At 42.1% G+C, this 18,248-nt stretch overlaps 1 protein-coding gene across 1 annotated transcript in view; it reads right to left on the minus strand.

Annotated features, from left to right (window-relative positions):
- The window catches only part of LOC107589474 (histone-lysine N-methyltransferase ASH1L-like), a 35,299-nt gene that overhangs the window by 11,633 nt on the left and 5,418 nt on the right, over positions 1 to 18,248 (minus strand). The window contains exons 3-14 of the mRNA XM_016277924.1: positions 15,177 to 15,947; positions 9,768 to 14,130; positions 3,914 to 4,631; positions 2,890 to 3,063; positions 2,713 to 2,807; positions 2,280 to 2,353; positions 2,246 to 2,247; positions 1,928 to 2,022; positions 1,495 to 1,568; positions 1,062 to 1,107; positions 738 to 846; positions 435 to 655 (exon numbers count right to left, since the gene is read on the minus strand). Of these exons, the coding sequence (XP_016133410.1) occupies positions 435 to 655; positions 738 to 846; positions 1,062 to 1,107; positions 1,495 to 1,568; positions 1,928 to 2,022; positions 2,246 to 2,247; positions 2,280 to 2,353; positions 2,713 to 2,807; positions 2,890 to 3,063; positions 3,914 to 4,631; positions 9,768 to 14,130; positions 15,177 to 15,740 (6,535 nt within the window). The 5' untranslated portion in view covers positions 15,741 to 15,947. The remainder of the gene's footprint in view (positions 1 to 434; positions 656 to 737; positions 847 to 1,061; positions 1,108 to 1,494; positions 1,569 to 1,927; positions 2,023 to 2,245; positions 2,248 to 2,279; positions 2,354 to 2,712; positions 2,808 to 2,889; positions 3,064 to 3,913; positions 4,632 to 9,767; positions 14,131 to 15,176; positions 15,948 to 18,248) is intronic.

Below are 18,248 nucleotides of genomic sequence, written 5' to 3' on the forward strand. Positions count from 1 at the left end.
AAGAAGAAGAAGACGCGTCACACGCCAGCTGAAGAAGACTACGCTCATGACAGTTCGGACATTGCGTGAATCAGAGGTAACAAAACTATATAAATACTGTTCAGTTTCTTGCACAGAGCGATCGTTTCGTGTCTTTACACATCAATGTATCGTCACGAGCCGCAGGGTTTAATTTGGTTTTGTTTGTGTATGTTTTTTTAACTCTCAAAGCCGTGATTGCCATTCACTTACATTATATGACTGACAGACTGCAACAATTTTTGGTTAAAAATCTTCGTTTGTGTTCTACTGAAGAAACAAAGTCACCTACATCTTGGATGACATGGGGGTAAGCAGATAAACATCAAATTTCCATTTTTGGGTGAACTATCCCTTTAACAAAATTGTTGCATATTAAAACTAATTGAAGTATGTGTCTCCTCTTGTTTAAAGGCAAAATGTGGCTAACCTGAATTCCTGTTCGCTGACCACCTCTCCCAAGTACTCGATGATGAATTGGCCGGAACGTAGGGGCTGCTTGGTTCGAATCCCCCAGCCCTTCCCTTCAGCCCGGAAGCGCTCGAGGCACTGCACCCACTCATGCCTCTGGATACGCTGGTTATCACATTGATCATCACAAGGACATGTACTTGGAGAACACTCAGCAAAGATCATCCTAAGGCAGACAGATATAAGAAAACCATGGGATCCACAGCTGCACTAATGGGTAAGCAGAGGAGAAGTAGTAAGCCTCTTACCTGTTTAGACAGTCATCCTGACAGCCCTTCTCACTGTGCTCTTCAGGCAGCCTGCAGTTACAGGTAGTGGCTTCGTAGCCAGAAAGAGGCTTCACATCCACATAAACATCTAAGAGGGAAAATATCAATGCATTAGTTTCAAACATTTGCAAACCTACGCATGGAAAACACAAAGTGTACAAAAATGAGAGCAGGATAGTCAGGAAGGAATCTACAACTCCCAGTCCTGCCAAATCAGTATATTTATGGAAACTCAAGCATGTTCTGCTCTACAGTGTTGTTGAGCTTATGGGTAGTGACAAAAACTAATGAAAATCTGCTTACTGGATCTGATCTTCTTGTAGAGAGGCACATCAGGTCTCTTGTAGAGCTACAAAGAACAAAGATGTATCCTTGAGTATATGGATTAAACTACTTAAAATCATTATAGATATTGAAACTTGTTTTCAGAAAATATATCCTAAACTAAGTTTATTTATATTACCCCTTTGGCAAAATATGTTTCATAAAGGAGCATAAACCTTATTACATTTGGTTAGATTTATGCTTATACCAAGGGGAAAAGCATTTGCCAATGGAGGGAAGAAAAATTAACTTATTTGAAAACTTAATAATAAACTTAATAATAAAAATAATAATATTATTATCCTACAAATAAATGTATCTTGTTTAAATCATGTTTATTGGATGATTTTGAAGCAAAAAAACATAAATGACAAATGCAGCTGTCAAGAAAGATGTGGTTTTAAGGAGCTACCTGATCATGTTTCCAAAGCCACAGGATGTCATAAGGCAGCTGGAAATCAATGCGTTTCTGTCTCAAGTATTTCCCTGGACAAACACAGAAGACAAATAGCAGTTACTAATTCAATCTCTTTGTCCTTTCACTTGAGGCTGCGCCATTCCAATATTGAATCAACTAATCACCTCATAACTCATAAACCATAACTAATCAGCCTGATTGCCCATGGGGCCATACATAATGAACTGGTTAGAAATGACAATGAAAGCTGTATACCGGCAAATCCACAAGCTTACTCGTTGAAATAATAGTTCTTAAAAACAGTTAAGTTGAAAAATGAATCCTAAATCAAACTGCAATTAGATATAGAGAAAAATTAAGTGATGCATGTCAAAATCTGCAGATTTTTAGAACACAACTGCAAGCTAAGCTTAAATGAAAAACTCACCAACATGAATGGGGGCAGGAAAAAGTCCATACTCATGTTCACCTGGAGTGTATTCCAACTTCTCCTTCTTTAGTTGTAGCAGCTGACTGCGAGGACTGATGGGGAAATGGAGACAGGTTAAGTTTATTTTCCTGGTATATGCTTATACCAAGGGGAAAAGCATTTGCCAATGGAGGGAAGAAAAATTAACTTATTTGAAAACTTAATAATAAACTTAATAATAAAAATAATAATATTATTATCCTACAAATAAATGTATCTTGTTTAAATCATGTTTATTGGATGATTTTGAAGCAAAAAAACATAAATGACAAATGCAGCTGTCAAGAAAGATGTGGTTTTAAGGAGCTACCTGATCATGTTTCCAAAGCCACAGGATGTCATAAGGCAGCTGGAAATCAATGCGTTTCTGTCTCAAGTATTTCCCTGGACAAACACAGAAGACAAATAGCAGTTACTAATTCAATCTCTTTGTCCTTTCACTTGAGGCTGCGCCATTCCAATATTGAATCAACTAATCACCTCATAACTCATAAACCATAACTAATCAGCCTGATTGCCCATGGGGCCATACATAATGAACTGGTTAGAAATGACAATGAAAGCTGTATACCGGCAAATCCACAAGCTTACTCGTTGAAATAATAGTTCTTAAAAACATTTAAGTTGAAAAATGAATCCTAAATCAAACTGCAATTAGATATAGAGAAAAATTAAGTGATGCATGTCAAAATCTGCAGATTTTTAGAACACAACTGCAAGCTAAGCTTAAATGAAAAACTCACCAACATGAATGGGGGCAGGAAAAAGTCCATACTCATGTTCACCTGGAGTGTATTCCAACTTCTCCTTCTTTAGTTGTAGCAGCTGACTGCGAGGACTGATGGGGAAATGGAGACAGGTTAAGTTTATTTTCCTGGTATATGAATGTTAGATAATAAGACTCTAATGTTCATCCTTACTCGTCAGTCTTGTACACATCAGAGTAAAGCCCAGCCTTTTGAAACTTCTTTTTGGGTGGTCTAGCAACTCTCTTCTCCCGCTGACTGGTCACTGATGGGTTTGGGGCTTGTTCCACGGAAGTAGGGCCTGTGCGCTCTGGGGAGGATTGGCCATCAGGTTTTCCCTCCAGAGCACTGCAAAGAAAACCAGTAATTTATTATGAGATTAACCCCCGGTTTCACAGACAAGGCTTAAACCTAGTCCCAGACTAAAATGCAATTCTGAGCTGTTTCAACTGAAAGAAATTTGCACTGACTGATCTTAAAATATATCAGTGTTTTGTTGCACACCAGTAATGTTTTTTCAAAGGTATGTTAAAAAAAAAATGTACTCAAATGTCCTAATTGAACTGTGGCCTAATCCTGGTTTAGTCGAAGCCCTGTCTGTGAAACTGGGCCTAAGACTTTTGTGGTGTTTAAGTCAGCATTAAATTGATTTGATCATTACAGCAACATTAAAGGTTCTAAAAAGTTTATTGTGGAGGAATGTAAAAAGGAAATTTCAGAGAAAATTTATTTGATTTTACAGAAGCTTTTTTGTCCAGGATATGGAGACAGAGATGTTTTAAGGGAAGAAAATAGGTTGATTTTGATTTCATGTTGATTTTAAACAGGTTTTGGAGATAATATTTATTTCATGCTTGCATGCTGATCCGTGTTAATTCAAATCCATTACTCTAGTCTTCAGTGTCACATGATACTTCAGAAACCATTCTAATATGGTGAAATGGTTCTAAATTACTTATCAATATTGAAAACAGTTGTACAACTTAATCTTTTTTGTGGAAACCGTGATACATTTTTTAAGATTCTTTGATGAATAGAAAGTTCAAAAGAACAGAATTTATTTGAAATCTTTTTATAACAAATGTCTTTACTGTCACTTTTGATCAATTTAATGCATCCTTGCTGAATAAAAGTATTAATTTCTTCCCCCCCAAAAAAAATCTACATTTTGAACAGTTGCATATTTTGTACCGCATACCTGCGAAAACAATGCATTTCCTCCTGTGTCAACCATCCCCTCCCTCCTTCTGTTCTAGCTCTTGCCATCACATCTTCCTCTCTAGCAGCTGGTCCTTCTTCTTCTTCCTCCCCCTCTCTTTCCTCTGCCGGTTCCTCTTCTTCCTCGTCACCTCCTTCTGTCTCCCTTTCCCAGCGTTTTCTTTTGCGTCCCTTTCTGCGCTGACTCTGTATTACAGACTCAATGACATCAACCACGGTGTCTCCCTCCCAAAGCACACTTCCTCTGTGCCTTTCAGGTAAAGGGTGGTTCTCTTGTTCAGATGTCTGTGGTGGGGGCGACGGGGGAGGCGAGGGCAGCGGGTGCTTGCGGGGACGGCCTGGACCTCGTTTTTTCACCATGTTGTTTCCTGTGCGTGCTTGCCTCTGGAGCTTCTTTGCACGAAGGATCTTGTTGACATGGTGCAGGTTGTTTTTGGGAGGGGGCCGATGGGAGTGATGCGAAGGGGGGGAGTTACGACAGCATGCAGGCTGGGAGGAGCACGTGGAGGGACTAGCCTGGCGGCTAGAGGGCCGGAGAGCTGTGACGCTTCCAGGCTGGTCGAGAGTGCAGTGAGAAAGGCAAGAGGAAGAGTGTGAGAGGGATAGGGGAGGGTGGTGGTGGTGCCGATGATGGGGACCCTCAGAAACCTCAGGAACAATAGATTGGCCAACTCGGTTCTGTGTGCCAGACACATTTCCTGTGATATTAAAACAAAAGGTGGGTTGAGTAGCTGAAAAATTAAACAAATTAGAACAACAATTAACAGAAGTCTCCCCATTGCCCAACGTCCCACATGTATAATGTGTGTAACACAATGCAAAACCTTAAAAAACAAATAAAAAGCAAATAAAACAAAAACAAATAAATAAAAGCCGGTGCATACCAAAGACCTGTTAGCAGCATGTATTACTGACAGCCTGCCACTGACTAAGCTAAACTCTCAAATTCTTGGTTAGATCATCTTTTTATACGGCACATTTATTATTAGGTAAATAACAGAATGGGGAGTTGAGGAGATAAATTGGTTTATAGATTGTGTAGAAAAGATACTCATCTCCTAATAGCCAAATTCTGATGTAGCTGAAAATAACTGCCTCACAGACTCAGCAAAAAAGCAGCTACATGTGTTCATGTGTGCAGGGCCTCATTAAATGTGTTCCCTCTATCCTCCATTATCCCTTTAATTAACTTACTCTCAGTCTAACTCACTTTTCAACACAGTCTAGTCTACTATGTTCTCTTTATCTTATATTTCCATCAGTCAAACCCATCCTTCCATATCTTCTATTTCATTGTATTTTTTCCCACAATTTCTCCATGCAAGACATGTTACAAGTCAGGGTTTAAAGGGGTCATATGATGCGATTTCAAGTTTTCTTTTCACTTTGGAGTGTTACAAGCTGTTTGTGAATAGATAAGATCCCTAAATTTGCAAAGACTAAAGTTTCAAACCCAAAGAGATATTCTTTATAAAAGTTAAGACTGGTCCACGCCCCCCTAAAACACCTCATTCAAACACATGTCTACATCACGATGTGGGAAGATTTGCATAACGCCGCCCAAATGTTCACGCAAAGAAAGAAGGCGTAACTTTATTGTTGCTGCCGCCGCCGCCGCCATGTTGTGAAGACGCTGTGTGTTTCGTTGCGAAAGCAAAAATACTTTGTTTGGCCTTCCAAAAGAGGACACGACTAGAAATCAGTGGTTAAGTTGTATTTACAACACTGTTCCAGAACAGTTCAACCCAAATATTCAGATGTGTGCAGCACATTTTATGGAGGACTGTTTCCTGATCCTGGGAGATTAGACTTCAATGCCGGCTGAAGGGTACCCACTCTTTCATGAACACCAGATTCAAGGACTTTCAAGGACTTTTTAAAGCACCATTTATTTTATATCAAGCATCTATCAAATTCACACACCAGAATATGTAGTGTCATGAAAGACCTTACAGTACTTAACATTTCACTTACACTTAACATTTACATTAAAAATTTCAGAGTAATAACGTTTTGAATTGTAGGTTTCATAAATTTAGACCGTTTTGAGCAGTTGTGTTAAAAGGACTTTAATAAAATCCATTGAAGTCAGTACTGGTGATAAATAAAATTCCATTTCTAAAATATTGATAAAATATGCATCAAACTGATTTTTGCTGTAGTTCTTGTAATATTTCATGAGCATTTTAAACCTTGTACATGTGCAAATCAGCAAAAAAATAAAAAAATAAATAAAAAATAGGACTTTCTATTTGCTTTTAAACTGTAAACGCTTTTCACTAAGCTGTTTTTCCAACTTTTCAAGTTCATTTTCTCCTTAGCTCCATGTTGCACTAATGTTGCTCCTAAAACTTACTGCCAGATTCTGGAAGATAAATTCTTCTAACAGTGGTACAAGAGGATATGCTGCTGGTCCTTCAAGAGTCACTCTCAACTTGTCTGTCCATAAAGCCTATAAAAATAGTCGTCATCAAATAATAGAAATTAAGATTGATGTGGTTTGGAATTGGTCAAATGTGCTTGGAAAAAAATATGATCAGAATATCAACGTGCCTAATAATTATGCACACACTGTAAGACGTGCTCCCTTTACACAGCGTGCGCATGATCGCGAAATCGAAAGTGAACAGCGAGCACTTATTTAAATGCGATTTAAATACCCCGCATATTAATAGCGGCTCACTGATGTGCGAAAATAATATACAATATTAGAATGTTTGCGGGAGCGGGACACACACGTTGCGGGAGTGGGCGGTAATGGTCAGAAATTCAGCGGGAGTGGGCTTAAGAAAATTGTCCCCAAGGCTCTAGGCTGCGCATGAACAACACACACGCTAAGTTTTTTTTCGCGCTACCCCATCTCCACCCCCAATCATTAGTGCCGTTTTGTTCTGTCTTCGTTCAGAACATATAGGACAATTTTTGAAATAGCGTCATAAACAGGAGCTAAAGCAAAAAAAAATTTTTTTTGACTGAATTTTTCCTCAGCCAAACCACATTCCACAGCCATACCTGTCATACACACAGTTTAAAAGCCTTTTAATGCGCTTGTCCTCCTAATTTAAAATAATAAAAAATAAAAAATTATTTACACCTAATACAAGGTGACATTTGAGTCAAAGTGACTTACAGGGGTATTTTCTTTTTACCTTTGTAATGGCATCTTTTTCAGCAATGTCAAATTCAAAAATTTATGTTTATAAGCTTTTTAAAATTTCTATTTAAAACAGTATAATAAGAAGTAGAATAAGACAAATAGGTTACCAATCATATGAAATTAGTATTAATAAATTAATTTGTACAGAGGTGGCACAGAAGAACACAAAAATGCCTTGTAGGTACATTTTCAGACGTTTAATGAGGCTCAGAGGTGGCATGAGTGCAATTAAATTCATACATTTATGTGGAGATTTTTTTTTAACATAAAATTTTGAATACAGAAATATTAAATAAAATTATACGCTAAAAATGAAACTAAATCCGCCAGCAGGTGGCGACAAGTCACTGATTTTATCACTGAATCATTCATTCAATTGATTCGTTCGAACGGCTGATTCATTCAGGAATGAAGCAAGTGACTGTCTTTATGCAATCATGAATCACTGACTCACTAGATTCGCTCAAAAATGCACTTTCATTGAATGAATGAAACTCAGCTGTGTTTGCTTTTAGAGATGCGAAGTGGCTGAGCGGTTTCTATATTTGGAACCCTTTTCGTTAAAGAAATAGAGCAAAATCAGGCAGGACTTGTTTACTGAACTGTTGTATTGAATCAATATCACATTGGCAAACTCCCTTAATAATTATTAAAAGCGGTCACTCTCCTTGTAGCGATCTGTGGGCGCACAGAAAATGAGTGCGCGAGTGAGTTCTCAAGAAGCACGTGCAAATGATACGTTCCGTCATCTGTCATCGCGTTATAAGCGTGGAACCCCGCGCCGAAATATTCTCTGCTAATAACCCGACTGTGACTGATGCGAAGCATCCCTATGTTGTCACTGAAAAGTTGCAGCCATGGCCGGGAATGATTTTTGGTGTGCCGGCAGAACAACAATAACAACAACAACAATGCGCTACATGTTTCTTTTCCCCTCATTTTTTTCCCCCAATTGGCGGAAAGCCGTCGTAGCGACGGAAAACTTTAATCCCTGCATAAACAAAATTTATTTCAAATTTAACTCATGCACTTTCAAGGACCTATGTTTGTTTTCAAGTTCTTTCCAGGCCTTGAATCCATATGTCTGAAATTCAAGTACTTTCAAGAAGCGTGGGAACCCTGCGGCTGTTCTGACTCACAGTCTGTAAGTACGTTTTCTTATTTAAAGAATTTGCTACTGATGATTCAAACACGAGTTTTGAGCAGTGTAGAGTAGCGCTTGTTGTTTGTCATTTCTCCGATCACAAATGCAGACATGGTTTTATGTTTACGCGATGCAACGCAATGCGTAAAAAGACAGTACAAGTCATTATAATCCGTAATTATGTCCCCACTGGATGCAACAAATGCCTCTTTTATAATGGGTTTTAATGTTTTTGTCTCGTCGCTCCAGGACACGGCATCCCAATATGGTAAGGGGCGTAACATATCCGTCTCACGCTTGAGGTATTCGGCCAATCACTACGCACTGGATAGCTGACCAATCAGAGCACACCTCGCTTTTCAGACCAATGAGCTTTGTAAAAATCGACGCGTTTCAGAAAGGCGGAGCATAGAGGAGAAACAATAATGTACATTATGTGGAAAATAATGTGTTTTTTTAACCTTAAACCGCATAAACACATTTCATTACACCAAATACACAAAATAATGTTCTTTTTAGCAACATCATATGACCTCTTTACTACTTATGGTTAGTGCTTTGCTGAAATCACATAATAATGACTGCCTTATCAAGCACCACTACATATGTGCACCAATTCATCAACTAACACTTCCTTCCAATCACATCTATATTCACAACCTTAGTCTTATTCTTGTTTTTATCAGCCCCATTTTCCTCCAGCACTTAATCCTCCTCTTTTACTCTCTCATCAGTTTCTTGCTCTTGCTGCTATAGTGAATTAATGGTGCAGTCAATGACCGTTGGATGACCTCATGTCCTGAGCTCTAATCCTGGATTACACACTACACTTTGCAGTCTCACTAGGGACCTTCTATGCATAAGCACATACACAAACACACCGTCCACCCATCCCAGCATGACTGAGAGCCTGCTCTATTATGAAAACTGCTCCGTTTCACCTGGTTCAGCACTGTAACATTTGAGCAGGTGTGAGTGTGAAGAAATTTAGCCTATTTGGAATCCCACAGCTGTTGGGAGTGCAGAAGAAATTATGCTGGAACTAGCTATAAATAGACTAGGTAGTATACTGTAGGACCTTTAACGACAAGCTGCAACTTCAACCAGTCTCATATCAATCACTTTAAACAAAATGCTAAAATGTTTTTGATTTGATGGCCTGGCTCTGAAATCAATTCGGAACACTGACAGGAATTACTGGAAAAGAATCATAAATTTGTGGCATGCACTGAAGCAAGTGACATCCAATAAACTTTTAGCACAGAATTATGGAGGACGCTGAGGTAAAACTATTTGGAGAGTGACTACATTTCACTGCATTAATTCTGCAACCTTCACAATGTCAAACTAAATTTGGGTCACCTCAGAAAGCTCAAGCCCAGATTTGCATTCAATATGTAAAAAAAAAAAAAAATGTAAGGACATTATTGAACTGAGCATGGTTGCAATGTAAACTATAACCATAGCACATACGTATTGCATGTCCAGTAACCTTCACAATATCAGCATTAGTTTGTAAGATTTCTCACTTACCCATCTCTCTTCTTTCTGCAGATGTGGAACGATCCCTTCTCACCGTCCGATCCAACAGTGAAAGACTAGGGCTCTCTGATGTTCCACCTTTTTTGCTGCGACTCCCTTTGAGGGAGGTTCGAGATAGTGCAGATGTGAACAAGTTGGTGTGGTGGCTGGTCTCTGCCTCCTCAATAGGGGAGGCAGCATCTTCTTCATCACTCTCTGAGCACTCGACTGTATTTTGCACATGTCCTTCAGAGAATGCACCAGACCCAGAAAGGGACTGGTTTCTAGAGAGTTTGGAGTAATCGGTTTCAGAACTTCCCATCCTGAACCAGGAGTCAACAGGATGATGCCCCCGGCTCACGCTGCCCAAAGACAGTCGCGAAGGCCCAAGACGAGACATAGAAGCTTCTTTTCGCTTGTACCTTTCTGCAGAAGATGAGGAGGAAGAGGAAGGGGAGTTGGCAGAAGCTGTCTGTTTGTTAGCACTGGAGTCAGCAGAGCCATCTCGGCTGAACCTGCAACGCTGTAGGGACTCTACACTCCCTCGCTCACCTCTTCCGACCCCCAACCCCTCACCTCCTCCACTTCTGCCTCCAATGCTACCTACAACTCCACCAACATCATCACCCTCCTCTTCCCCACAGCGATCACGGTGCTTGTGCCTATGCTTGTGTTTGTGGTGCCAGCCAAATGACAGCTCGGACGACATTGCAGGATAGAGTACTGATGAACGACCACCACCTAGATACTCCTGCCTAAGCAGCTTATGTTTCTTCTTGTGAAATTTTGAGGGGTTAAGAAGCAAGTGAGAGGGGTGATGATGATGGACATAAGAAGGGGGCGGAGGTGGAGGAAAAGAAGGGGAATGAATGTGGTGGGATGGGCCAGAGTGGGGAGCCTGGTGATGGGGGTGGGGGTACAGGGCACTTGCTGGGGTATAACCACGATAGTAGCCAAGTCCCAATGGGGCAGAAGAGTATGGTACACCATAAGAAGGGTGATAGAAACCTCCGCTGGAGAGGGGAAAACCTAGCCCAGGTACAAAAGGTACTTCTGATATAGATTCTCTGAGCTTAGGTGGTCGCCCTCTTTTCTTTTTAAGATCTGGCTTACGGACATAATGAAGTGAATCACATGGGTAGGCTGGGTGGGGTGAATAATATCCACTAAAATTTATCCTGAAGATTGTGGGCAATAGGTCTCTATGTAGATAGTGATGTGGTGGTGGATTGGTTCCACCTCCAAGGCTGCTGCTGGCTCTGGCACTTCCCAAGGCAGACCCACGGCCCGGGCCTGCTGCCCCAGCACCCAGACCCAAACTGCTACCTAAACGAAGTGTAGGCGTGCGATGACCAATTCGTATTTCACTGAGCTGCACACAGATCTCATCCAAATCAGCCAAAAAGTCTGGGTCTTGTCGACGTGACCGCAGCTGCAGGTACTTCTTCTTGCGTTTGCGCTTTTGCCTTTTTAGTTTGTCATAGCTAGGGCAGCCATGTCCACGTCGTTTGCACTTATGCTTGTGCTTCTCTTTATGTCCAACCAAAGCAGGAGATGGGGCAGCTGGGTGCGGTCTTCTTGTATCAGGTGATGCCCTCGCTCCAAGTGGGGAGGGTGTGGGTGAGGGACGTTCCAAGTGAACTGAAGATGAGTGCCTCTTTCTACCTCTCGAAGAAAGCCCCATTCCAGCTCCCATGGCTGGACCTATGACACCAGGCATTAAGAGTCCACTTGCCATACCCGGTGAGACCCCTAGACCAGCTAAGCCACTTGCACAACCAGCCTTTTCCCCACGGTCTGAGGTGCTGTTGTTGTCTGTCCCAATGCCACTGTCACTGGGTACTGTCTCTTCGCTGTGTGATTCACTGACTGGGGAAGGTGTGGCCTCCTTCAGCTCACTAAGAGGAGCAGGAGACGTGGGCAATAGTGGCCTTGGAGGAGAAAACTTTCGATAATGGTAGTGCTGCCGGTAGTGGTGGTGGTAACCCCGGCAAGATTTCTTTTGAGATGGGTTTGCTGTGGATGATGAGGAGCTTGCTACAGTGCGAGCAGAGGGGGCTGAAAAAGTAGGTGGGGGAAAGGAGAATGAGTGGTGGCCTTGATGGGAATGGCTGCAGTGTGGGTGGGATGAGAAATGCACTGAGCCAGGCTCAACAAAACTAGCATCACTAATGGGACTCTGGCCCCCACTTGACTGCGAGAGTGATGGGGAAGGGAACACCTCAGACGGAGGCAACTGATGTTGCTGGTTTTGCAAGGCCTGTGACTGGTGATGATGGTGTGGGGATGAAGTGTTTGGTGATAAGAAAGGTTCAGGAGGGGGCGTGGGGGCACCTGGGGAGGGATTAGCTGATGTTTTTGGCTTACGACCCCTCCTTTTACCCATATATATTGTCCCCTTTTTGCTAACGTTGATCTGGGGTCCTAATTTGCCCCCAAATGTAGCAGCAAGTGATGATAAAGACTGTGGTTTTGTAGCAGCCCCAGCCCCTGGCACGCCGCTGCTTCTGGAGCTTTCCTGCTCAGTCCCTGGTTTCGGCCCTAACAGTATCTGGCTCAGGAGCCTCTTCCGTTTTACTGTTTTCATTTTATTAATTTTGCCTATAATCGTCTTCATAATAAGCTGCCCGTTGCCCTTATTACGAAAAGGTTTTTCACCTACTGAAGTACCCCCTGACTCAGGAGCAAGTGTTGGGGGCTGGGTTTCTTGTGGAAGGTTTGGTGGTGAGCGCTTGGGTCGCCCTCGCTTTCTTTGCATGGGTTTAGGTGGATTAAAGTCCACTTCAGGGTGCAAAACAGGGGGATCCTGCTCTTCTTTAGATTTGAGCAGACTGGAGTAGACTTTAGAGGGTACCAGTTTGTTTGGGGTGCGGCCACGTGCTGGTGCATCTAACCGAGGCATTTTGGACTTGGGCCGTCCCCTCTTCTTGGGTGAAGAATCAAAAAATTCTGAATCAACAGGGGACATGCGATTACCAGTGGGAGTCCGTTCCACAGGTTGCCGAGTAGGGGATGAAGAGGAAAGCCCTGATGGCATTGGTTTCTGATGGTTAGAAGCAGCCTCATGTAAAATCTTGTGGGTGCGACTCACTGCCTTCGTCCAGCGAGGCCGTCGTCCTCGCCGCTTCTTAAGAGGCTTTGAATCCTGCTCAGTTGGTGATGCAGGAGATAGAGCCCCAGTGTCGTCGCACAGTGGTGGTGGGCTCCTGCTGGCACCAGAAGGGTATGAAGGTGAAATAGTGCATTTGGTGGACTCAGCAGGACTTGGTACCCCACTAACACGACTTTCCTGATTGGGACTACGTTTGACTGGGCTTGAGCTCTTACCCCGCTCACTTCGAGGAGCTGACAAAGAACACCTTTCTTTAGCATCTTGCTTCCCTGGCATTGCTAGTGTGGAGCCCTTACTTAAATCTCTGGGACTGTCCGGGTCTTTGTCTCGGTAACGCTCTTTCTCTTTCTCAGTAAACTCCTCTATTTGGGAGGGGCTTGCTCTAGGCCGTGAGGCTAGTGAGCCTGGCAAACCCATGTGACAGCCTGTACTTCCTATTCTTTCTAAGGAGGAGGATGAAGAAGAGGAAGATGGTGGTGATGAAAGAGAAGCCGTGAAGGAAGAATGAGATGGGCAATGCCCAAGACGAGACTGAGATTTCATTCCATTGGTGGTACTGTTGTCAGTGCTATTACTTGTGGATGTCGTTGTCAAGCGACTACTGTTTTGAGACAGTGCAGTACTAGTGGTGGTGGTGGTTGTGCTGCTGTTGCTACTGGTGGCCCCTTTTGAAAGTCCATCTGATTCGTCTTTTCTAGAGGTGCCAGAAAATTGCTCCAGGATACTGTCCTTATTTTTGGACCCATAAGGGCGACCTGGGGGCCTTGAAACCGGTGGTGGTGGGGCAAGGTGCATTGCCCTGGAATAGGTGTTCCTATTGGCCATAGCCCGTTCGGGGCGCTGCAGATTAGAAATTAAGGGAGGCGAGCTACTGTGTGCTGGAACTGGTGACACCTTCCGGGTTTTTGGCTTAGGGCACTTTGAAGGCGGGCATGTAGCTATGAGCTGAGCAAGCTTCTCAGTTACTGTAGGAGTACCCCAGGCAGAAATTCCCCTTTCTTGTTCTTTCTGCCCCTCAGGAAAATTGTACTGAGGAGTTGAGATACCATCTGTTTTGGGGTCCTGTTGCGATGTGGCAGCTGGGTGCATTGTTAGTGGCGATGGGGCAGGAGCAGAGTTGGTTTGTGGAACATGGTTTTTCTTTCCAGAGGAGGGCGATTTGCTTTCTGTCGTGGGGCGATGAAGATTAAGGGGTCTCTCTGAAGAAGCAACAGATTTTGCATCAGCCTTTCCCTCAGACTTACAGGCAAGTTTTGGAGGAGCCTATGCACATAAATAGAAGAAAACAATGAAAATTATTTGACATACCTTTAATTCAGTGTAATATGAAAAATCATGGAACACAAAGAAATAACAATGCATTGAAATAATGACAAATGTGTGACAAAACTGTTTTCACCTAGTTATTATCAAAATAGGCTCATCTAATTTTGTTTATGCCACTGTTTATTGGTTGAATTTTGGAACATTATTACTAGTTTTTTCCCCTCCAAATCAATAAAACAACAGAAGGATTTTAGAGGGAGATGGGAGGAGAAAGGAAAGATGTGTGTGAAACAGAGGAGGGGAAGAGTTACAGAGAAATAGGATTACAAGATATTTAATGAAAATTATTTGACATACCTTTAATTCAGTGTAATATGAAAAATCATGGAACACAAAGAAATAACAATGCATTGAAATAATGACAAATGTGTGACAAAACTGTGCTGTTTTCACCTAGTTATTATCAAAATAGGCTCATCTAATTTTGTTTATGCCACTGTTTATTGGTTGAATTTTGGAACATTATTACTAGTTTTTTCCCCTCCAAATCAATAAAACAACAGAAGGATTTTAGAGGGAGATGGGAGGAGAAAGGAAAGATGTGTGTGAAACAGAGGAGGGGAAGAGTTACAGAGAAATAGGATTACAAGATATTATGGCATAAAATCAAGGCAAAGAAAGATGAAGAAACAAAAAAAGACTGAACAGCAGAGTGCCCTGGATCAGACAGAAAAGCATAGTTACAATACAGAGAAATGTGGAACAAACAAAAAATGAAAGAAAATGAGTTTAAGTGTTTACGTGACCGAAAGAGAGGAGAGTGAGAAAGAAAATGTGGCAAGATTTGCAAAGCTTGTTTATCTGATGAAACCGCATTAGCTTAGTGAAAGGAAAGTGTAATAAAAGGGTCATTTGAGTTTGTCTAGACCTTTCAATCGTGTCACTGTTGGTCTGCATGTTATGTAATTTCAGCTAGTCTCTTTCTTTATTTACAATGTCTTAGACATCTAAGAAATGCTGTGTGAGAAGTTAAACAACCTTACCCTTTTTGCTGGAGAACTTCCATTCACAGGAGTGACTGGGCTGGTGGGAAGAGAAGGTGAGGGAGATGCAGCAGCAAGAGCGCTAGATGATAGAGGTGCTCCTCGGCTGACAGAGGGGCTTTTCTCTCCTTCTTTTCCACAACTTGGACTAGAAGTGTGGCTGCTCCCATCATTGGCTCCGGCCCCACGATTAACACGGCCTCCGCCTCGTCCTCCACTATGCCTTACAGTGGCTCGGAAGGCTGGACGACACACATAGTTCTCCAGTATCTTAGGAGGCTTCTTCATGCGCTTGGCCTGTAGGCCTATCTTGAGCTTGACATTGCCCTCAGAGTAACTGGTTTCTTTGACCGAGAACTGTGTGGGTTGCTGCTGCTGGTCACTAGTCCCACTTTCAGCACCACAAGTTTCACTTTGTGCCCCATCTCTTGGTTTCTCTCGCTTTTTCTTTTCCTCTTCATCGTCCTTCTTTCCTCCTACTCCCTCTTTCTCGCTTTCTGCTGGAGGGGCGTTGGCAGGGAGCGGGGGCGGCGTAGAGGGCCCCCCCTGTGTCCTCTGATCCATTGGTGATTTAGGGAACAAGGGGGGCTTGAGTGGGACAGGATGTTCTCACTCGCAGGTATAGGCAGGTACTGGAGAACTGTGCAGATGTCAGGTAGGAAGAAGGAAGTGGAATGGAGGGGAAGGGGAAGGGGGGAAAGAAAAGGATGGGGAAAAAATCCTTGTTGGGTTGAAGCAATGTCGTCCCTGCCCAGCCCTCTCACCTTCAAACTGAGGAGATAAAAACAAAAGAGGGGGTGTTACGACCAAAAGACAAATTAGCTACACTTCTGAGACAGTCTTAACCTTTAATTTAATTATTAACACAGAATGGCTTTGCAAACATGGATCACCACCACAAATACGACTTTGAATGATCCAACTAAGAACACAGAAAGGTTAGTCACTAATATCCAAACTATACAGAGACTTTTGATTATGGATTGTTCTGAATTATACACCAAGAAGCCAGACAGAAAGAAAAAGGCTTTTGCTGCCTTTTTTTTTTTACAACTACACTGCCTTGTGTTCTGATAAACAAATATGATCACATGCACACTTTTACAAGAATAATGCTTAAAAAAAAACAACAACATGTAAGATCATGTAAACACATTTTACCAGATAAAAGTCATAAACAATTTGACAAAAAGCAGACTTTTGCACTACTTTTTTGGAGTCCAGCCCCAGTCCCATAATGATCAAGACCTTTTTGCAAAACATCACCTTGTATGCCACAGAAACAAATAAGTCACAAGGACATGAAATGATTTTGCAATATTAGTTTTATGTGAACCAGCCTTTCAATATTCTTATAGCAGTAAAGTTAACAAACAATTAACAATGCTTTTTTTTTTTTTTTTTTTACAATCGTCTTTCTAATAAATTGACCTGGATTATAAAAGACAGAGAACATACATTTTTTTGGAATGCACAAAAAAGTACTGGGGGCTTGACAAAAGTAACCGTATGCCCCTTACACACCTCCAAATCAAAAGGCCACTGAGTAATTTAGTACTGCACCGACCACAGGTGCTTTCTGAGGGTCAAATCATTGAGAGGCGAGTCCGAGCAGTGACCTCAGCATAAAGGGCCCTCTGGGAGACAGAGGATCCAGTCACCTTACCGAGCCCTTTTATGACTGCCAATCAGAAAAGCGCAGAGTGAATGAAAGACCAGGAAAGAAAAGGAAAAAGAGAGGGTAGAGCAACAGAAGCGGACAGTTTCTTTATGCCCCGCTGAGAGCGATGGTTTAAAGATTACACAAGTCTATTAAGAACGACTAGGTCATTGGAATGCTACACGAATGGTTACGGCCATTTAGTGCTCAGCACGAGAAAAAGCTCCAAGAGCCATTTTACGGAGTGTTGTTTCATTAGTGGTGGTCTTTTATATTGAGAAAGTCGTTTTCTGTGAAATCACCACAACTATAAACCATGTTCCAGAACTTGAAGTCCTGCCTTCCTTCTCTCTACGCCGACCTCTCACTGTTTACTATAATTACTCACCCCATTTCACTTAAACACACCCTTTCTCTGCCATTCACCCTTTCCCGTTTCACACGGCCATCCAAAAAAAAAAAATCACACCTCTCTTGTTCTCTGCCCGACCTACCCTTTCACCCCATTCTGTCTCTCTCTTCGTCCTCTCACTCATTCAGTCTCCCTCTAACACTCACTTGGAAATCTAACAGTACAGCGGTCAAACTAGAGTCGTTGTGCTCCTGCTAATCGAAAACACATTTCCCCAGCGCTCCCTCCCTCCGTCTTTTTTCCCTGGTCCATCCCTCCCTTCGTGACAATCATTCCCCTATTTCCTCAGCGCTCTGGGTCGTACTCCGCTTCTCATTTCGGTGTTATTCACTCTCTCTTCCCTCCTCTCTTTGTGGAGAAGATGCCAAAAATAAATGCTACCTTGTATTGTAAAATGGCTGAGAGAAAAGTCTTGAGGGAAAGCTGGACAACGAATTGCAGCATGCTGTCGTTTGCAACAATCCAACCCTTTAAGTTTACATTTATGCATCTGAAGCAATGGGAATCGAACCCATGCTCTTGGCGTTGCAAGCATCATACTCTACCAGTTGAGCTACAGGAACAAAACAAACAAAAAAAATTTATTTTATTTTACAGTGGTCATGTTACAAATATTACATGCTACTATAATTAATTACCACAATGTAAACTATTACTTTTCATTCATTTACATACACTACGTATATGTAAACACGAACGCTACACAAGTGTGACCAGATAAAGCAAATTTTCTTAGTGTAACATCAAAGTAAATTTATCAACAAACAAAAAGGAAACGCTCAAGTCAGTGATTCTTCTGCTTCCTCCTCCATCCACGCTTCTTCAGCACCTGTCATTCACGACTCTTTAATCTATGCTTGTTTTGGCAGCACAGATACAAAATATACTAACTCTGTGTATTTAGACAGTCTTTCTTCTGCTATGAAATTACGTGCCCGCGTTTCTTCTACGAGCACTGAAAGCCACAACCTCCAGCCAGCCAAAACACACTGCAGGACAA

The sequence above is a fragment of the Sinocyclocheilus grahami genome, unplaced genomic scaffold (assembly GCF_001515645.1).
Source record: "Sinocyclocheilus grahami isolate Dianchi unplaced genomic scaffold, SAMN03320097.WGS_v1.1 scaffold116.1, whole genome shotgun sequence".
In the NCBI taxonomy this organism is placed as follows: domain Eukaryota; kingdom Metazoa; phylum Chordata; class Actinopteri; order Cypriniformes; family Cyprinidae; genus Sinocyclocheilus; species Sinocyclocheilus grahami.